Here is a 6,643-nt window from a genome sequence, read left to right as displayed (position 1 = left end):
GGTATGTATTTACAATTTTACAATTGCAGAAGTTATGAAAATTGTGGGTTTTATGAATAAAAATATTAATTCATGTGTATGTAGACGTACTGCTGCATATGCTCACACCCCATATTACTCCAGTCTACTGGCATGTTTTCCCCTTTAAACACATGGGTATACACGATTTAGTTAACAAACTATGCAGTTCCTATATAAAATGACTGGAGTAAATTGAGTCACTTGCATTGCTCTTATTATAAACATATCCCTTTCCTACACCTTGCATTAAGGCATGATGGCGTATAATCTGACAGGCTTCAAGACATGTAATTTTACTGGTATTGATATAAATGATGATAAGAAAGTATACAGATACCTAACACTAGTGTTTGTTTACAACACTAATCATTTTGAATCTGATCCAATGCCCACTGAAGTCAATAGGAGACTTTCTGTCAACTTTAATGGTCTTTGGATCAAGCTTTTTTGTGCACAACCTCTCATTTCTTTCACATTAAAGTCATGCTTGTCATTATTGTCATACAGCATTTTCCCTTCAAAATCTACTTAAAGGAGACTTCACAGAACATGCCAGTAGTTTATGAAATGAAAATCAGATTTGCCCAAAGTGTATTTGTGTGTGTCAATAATCTTTAGAAATTTATTATATTGTAGATGGAGATTTTAGCTAAGTTGCTCTTCTAAAAATAGCCTTCCTGTTTTTGTAATTAATATGCAATGAAATAATATAAGTATGCATCCAAATAGCAACAAAACAGCCAAGAAATGTAACTTTGGGGTTTTCATAATCAAATTGTAAAGCTGTCTGTCTGAGGTGACAAAAACGATAAAGGCATCTTTAAAACAACATTGCATATTGGACAAAAAGCTTGTAATGTTTCATAGCTTGAAGTAAAAATTCCACAGAGGAAGGTGGTAATATTTACAATGCAGAAAGCAAGATAGAATTTTAAAAATTGGTAATACCGATAAATCACAACTACAAGCAAGATGATTAGGGTATCTGGTGTGAGCAAGCACAGACATATGGCAAAAATACAGTGAAATCTACTCGAAAGACCACTTGCAATACCCAATCCCTCTGTCACACACCCTTTTTAAAGGACCTGGATCAGGTTCTTGACAGACAAATTAAGGCAAGTTTCTCTTTATACTACATTAAAACTACCATTAACAAATATTTGTTTGTGAATCTAATGGCTTGATATTAAGTTGCTGAGACAGGACAAGTGCAGTTCTTGAACCAACTGAGGGCCTACAGAGCTCTGGCATTTTGCTGAGGCTATCCTTTGGACTACATGGTGAAGACATGCAATTGTTTTAGACATAGGCCGGTAGACCGAATAGGACAATTCACAGAGTGGCCTTGGCAACCAGCTAAGGTTCTGATCCAGTGCCCACTGATGTCAATGGAAAGAATTCCACTGACTTCAGTGGGCTTTGGATCTGCCTTTAAAAGCACAGCGAGATAGCTTAATGAGCAATTCAGCCATACCTGACAGTTTAAATTTCCCATGTTTTTATCAGTTAGTGTTAAAACCATGAATGGTATGCTTTGAACACCTGAAAAATAATTCCAGTGAAGTTTATATTTTTTACCTCATGTGTTTCTAGAAATGTATATGATAAAAAAAAAAAAGAGCAATGTTCTCTGGTTTACAAAAAAAGGCAAGTACTTTATTTATCAATAGAATTACCAGCTGCTTTTTACACCATGACTAAACAAATAACATAAAATAAATAAAGGAGAGTATAAAACCACATTATTCCAGTTGGTACCCCTGGACAACCCTTTGACTAAGTACAGAGTTAGATGTTTCAAGTATGGCACTTATATGAATAAGAGCAGAGAGAAGGTGACATATTCACAGTTAAAAGCAACAAACTCTGTTCCTTTGGTATATTTGTCAGATGATCATAGGTAACTTGAATATTAATTAATTCTATCTGATTTATGCACATCAGGGTAATTTTTTAAAAAACATACTGACAAATTTGGTAGATCCCAACTAGCATAAGATGATTAAGGTCTCTGGTGTGAACAGACAGGCAAACAAAAATGGCAAAATTATATTCAGCATGATTGTTTTGTGTAATTGTTGTATAAAACTATGTTAGAAAATAGCTAATAATATACACCAGCAATAAGCTCTGGGATTCCAACAGACAAAACAACATCATGATGATGAAAGTGCACAAACCTCCTGGTTGAGCTTATGGTCAAGTGCCTAACATTGCAATTAACCTCCTTTTAAAATGTGCTTGCAGTTGTATATTACAGAATTCCCCTGTACACACCCCAGAAAACAGCATCCTTGCAATTTTTTAGCTATGATCATTCCACATGCAATTACAACAATTAGTCAGACAGTCCCGTCTGTAATCTCATCCTAATAATGACCAAAAAGCTGCTCCAGTCAAAAGATAATATTTGATAATTAGAAAACAGTAACTGTACTGTAAGGCCAGATCAAGCAGGGTTTTACCATTTTTCCTTCAGTCTTTTACTTAGCACTGCATTTTGTATCTAGTTCAGTAAGTGCAGTTCCAATACCTTAGTGGCTTTCTTGGTGGTTTGATAAACTGCTTGCCTAAGCAATGTACCTTTCCCTAATGTTGTCTGGGTCAGTTCCACCTGGCACAGTGTTTCAGTTCTGTAACAGCTCACACATAAGCTGAGTCACTTGACTGAGTCCTGCCAAAGTTAGGCACGCTCATTCTTGGCAAGTCCTTGTTTCTGATTTCGTATATGGATTTCCTTTTTGCTTGTACTCCTCTCACTGCCATTTTAATCTTTCTCCAGCCCAAGTGGTTCAGTTCTGCCAAATTGAGCACCACACAAATCCCACTCACCGCAAACATGAATACCAAGAAGACAGTCTTTTCAGTGGGTCTAGACACATAGCACTCCACTTCCTTAATGCAGGGGTATCTATCACATTCATACATGGAAGGGACATTGAATCCATACAGGAAATATTGTCCCACTAAGAACCCAATCTCCAGGGCATTTCGAAAAACCACCTGGATGATGTAAAATCTGGAGATGCCTTCTTGCCGCCTCATCTTCGACTTTGTAGTTCTGATGGCTGGGTTGGGGATTTCCTTCACCTCCAAGCAGTCTGGCTCTGCTTCCTTGGTGGAGTTCTCGGTGTTCTGCAGCACTCCATTGACAATGGTATTCTTGATCTTCTTACTGTCCTCACGTTTCATTGAGTCTTGATCTCTGTCCAAGGCGAGGAAGACGGTGGAGTACCTCCTCTCCCTCTGCTTAGCAGACTGGTGAACAGAGTACGTTATAAAGCAGAGGCTGGGAGTGCATACCATGATGATCTGGAACACCCAGTACCTGATATGAGAGATAGGGAATGCCTGGTCGTAACAAGCCTGGTTGCAGCCTGGCTGCAGCGTGTTGCACACAAACATAGTTTGTTCATCATCGTAAACCGTTTCTCCTACAATGGCCACAATGAGTATCCTGAAGATCACCACCACGGTCAGCAGGATCCTACAACAGAAAAGTTCGTCAGTGCACGCTGACCCTGCACACCTCGGGGGAGAGCGAAACGCCCGAAAACACAGCAAGGCAGCAGCAGGGCTGGAGCTAACTAACCCCCAGGGCTGCGGGGAGCTGTCCGGTGCTGATCGTGCATATAAACAGAGATCACAATGCAAGCGGCAAAGAAACGTTTGCCCTGATTTTTGTTTAGTCTAAACTCTAAAGGACAGTGTGTGAGTCAGGCGAAATGATATGAAAGAGCAATTAATAGATACACGCAGACACACACTCCTTGTAATCCTCAATTGATAAAAGATCCTCAGATCAAAGGGTGACTAGCTGGAGCCCAGTTTTACCTCCTTTTAAAAAAGCTTCACGCTCACAATTTAGACCGTGGTAAATATCACCTGAAACCAACACAAAGAAGAGAGGCTTTCAAACGGCTTTAAAGAATTGCGGGGGGGAGGTATAGATATAGATATATATGCGTGCGGAGGGGATCGATCTCACGACGGCACTTTATTTCCCAGGAGAGTCCTCTGCGGGGACAACTTCTGGATTTGCTCCACAGGGAGCGAGAGGAGCGGGAGACACTTGATGGCTGAAGTTTGCTCTAGTTTGGAGCATTTTCTTTCTCCGTAACCCCTGGCACACCTTGGTTAGGACATTTCGCCCCTGCACCGGCACGGGCACGTGGCAACTGCTCTCCGCCAGCCCTTCCAGGGGAGGCTTAAGCTAGGTGCCCTGGCCTGCCCGTGGACCCGTTGCTCTTACCTCCCTATCATAGTCGAGTGCTGCTGCACGGCAGCTTCCAGGAGTCTCTCCAGGATGGTCCATTCCCCCATCGCTGCTCATCCGGAGACAAAGACTTTGGCCGCGCTGCCGCTTTCGCCTTTTAGCCCACCCCAGCGGAGCAAAGCAACGTCTGGGCAGGCGGCTTGGCCGGCGGGGGGGCTGGATGGCCCGGGCTGGCCGAGCACAGCCCCGCAGCCCTTCCGCCTCGCCGGGCACGTCCCGCGGCTGGGCTCGGCCTGGACCCCCGGTGCCTGGGCTGTGCATGGGCAGGGAGGGAGGGTGGCTGGAATGTCTTGCCGCCTCTAATCGGCCTTTAAGTACTCTCTGCTTGCGTCACAGCCCGGTCGGGGGAGAGCAGCCAGCAGCGGCGCTAGGATTTTCTCCGGGTTCTTGTGTGGGCAAACGAAAGAAATCAATGGCACTGAAAAGAACTCCATGGCGCTGGCGAGAGATTCATTTTGCGATTCTTGATCATCTGGGCTCCCGGGGGCAGCCCGCCGCGTGCAGCTAGCCCTAAGCAGCCCGAAATGCCGGGGGCAGGCAGACCAGGGGTCTTCCCAATCACACAGGGATTAAAACGGCTCCACTAAACACACAGGTAATGGGCTGGAGTGAATGCGCCCTTGGAAGCGTAGCACGCAATTAGATGCCGCCAAGATCTTCCCCCTTCCCCCGCCACCCCCCGTGGAAAGCTTCCCTCGCAGGGAGTTCTCCCCTCCCCTGTGATTTCCCCTTGCTCCTTCCCATTCCCAGCACATTTCCTCTCCTGTCTGCCGAGCCTGTTTTAATAAATTTAACCTGCAGCTTTGTTGTATCCATTGCCCTCCCTGTGCTCGCCTCCGCTCCCACGCTAGTGATTTAACAGATGTGAGTCTGCACGTACTGTATGCAGAGGAAATAGCCCAAGTAGGGGCAGCGAATATTCATTGCCATTCCACCAGCCAGAGTTAACAGCGGAGCTAATGAGCGATGTAGCCACAAGGAAATTGTATTAGGTCATCCCCAAAGAAAGGCATATTCACTGTTCAAACACAGCACTCAGTTTACAACAGAAAATAATTTCTGTCCTGGGTATTCATTTTAAAATTTGTTTTCTGATCTGACTGTGAGACAATTCAGTGGGGAAAAAGAAAAGGAGGACTTGTGGCACCTTAGAGACTAACCAATTTAGTTGAGCATCAGCTTTCGTGGGCTACAGCTCACTTCATGGGATGCATTCAGTGGAAAATACAGTGGGGAGATTTATATACACAGAGAACATGAAACAATGGGTGTTACCATACACACTGAGAGGAGAGTGATCACTTAAGGTGAACTAATACCAGCAAGGGGGAGTGGAGACAAAACCTTTTGTAGTGATAATCAAGGTGAGCCATTTCCAGCAGTTGACAAGAACGTGGGGGGGAGGGGGGATAAACATGGGGAAATAGTTTTACTTTGTGTAATGACCCATCCATTCCCAGTCTCTATTCATGGCCCACCTTGATTATCACTACAAAAGGTCCATCCCACCCCCACCCCCCTTGCTGGTATTAGCTCATCTTAAGTGATCACTCTCCTTACAGTGTGTATGATAACACCCATTGTTTCATTAGTCTCTGTGTATATAAATCTCCTCACTGTATTTTCCACTGAATGCATCCGATGAAGTGAGCTGTAGCTCAGGAAAGCTTAGGCTAAATAAATTTGTTAGTCTCTAAGGTGCCACAAGTACTCCTTTTCTTTTTGAGAATACAGACTAACACCACTGCTACTCTGAATTCAGTGGGGGTAATTCGGGATGCTAGCACCTAGCTTCCAGGTAGAAATGTACTTTAGGCATAGGAATGATTTAGTATTGGCTCAAAGTTTGGAAATATTTTCTGTATTTTACACAATGGCAGCATTATATAGCTATAGTTTTATATCTTCTTATCTCTCAGTCTTGGAAGACACTGGAATTAATATGTAGGTTTTAGTTTGCACTGGTTTTACACCCTTTATATAAATATTCATAGACAGCAAGAACTGAAATTTACATATCCAGCATTTTCCAAGATTAAGATTCTGTGTACATGAGTCTGCATACACATATTTATCAGTGGTGACACCAAAATATATGCAAATCATGTAAAAGTTATGTAGCGTTTCCCAGACAAATGCTTATACTGGAATTAATCCATATAAATTACCATAGAATATTTTATCTTGTTAACTATTTACATTTTCAATGTTGTGTATGCACTCAGAACCAGAGATACTAAAGGTTATTGTACAAAGATTGCAGTGGCAAGAGTTTGTGTTGACTGGCTTACACTCAAGTGATGAATCCAGTAGTGTTATTTATTTTTCCCTACCTGCTAAGTA

At 42.8% G+C, this 6,643-nt stretch overlaps 1 protein-coding gene across 2 annotated transcripts; it reads right to left on the bottom strand.

Moving 5' to 3' along the window:
* Nucleotides 1-1,663: 1,663 nt before the first annotated feature.
* Nucleotides 1,664-4,855, bottom strand: GJD2 (gap junction protein delta 2). 2 transcript variants are annotated; one of them, XM_073350686.1, is made up of 2 exons: nt 4,277-4,855; nt 1,664-3,511 (listed from the first exon to the last, which is right to left on the bottom strand). In XM_073350686.1, the coding sequence occupies exons 1-2, from the start codon at nt 4,345-4,347 to the stop codon at nt 2,668-2,670; spliced, it is 915 nt and encodes a 304-aa protein (XP_073206787.1). In that variant the 5' UTR covers nt 4,348-4,855; the 3' UTR covers nt 1,664-2,667. The 2 variants fall into 2 exon arrangements, with proteins under 2 accessions (XP_073206787.1, XP_073206788.1); XM_073350687.1 differs by having other exon boundaries at nt 1,664-3,352.
* Between the last annotated feature and the right edge of the window lie 1,788 nt (nt 4,856-6,643).

This window comes from Lepidochelys kempii, chromosome 6, assembly GCF_965140265.1.
Source record: "Lepidochelys kempii isolate rLepKem1 chromosome 6, rLepKem1.hap2, whole genome shotgun sequence".
Lineage (NCBI taxonomy): Eukaryota > Metazoa > Chordata > Testudines > Cheloniidae > Lepidochelys > Lepidochelys kempii.
This window is presented reverse-complemented; position numbering and strand designations above follow the sequence as displayed.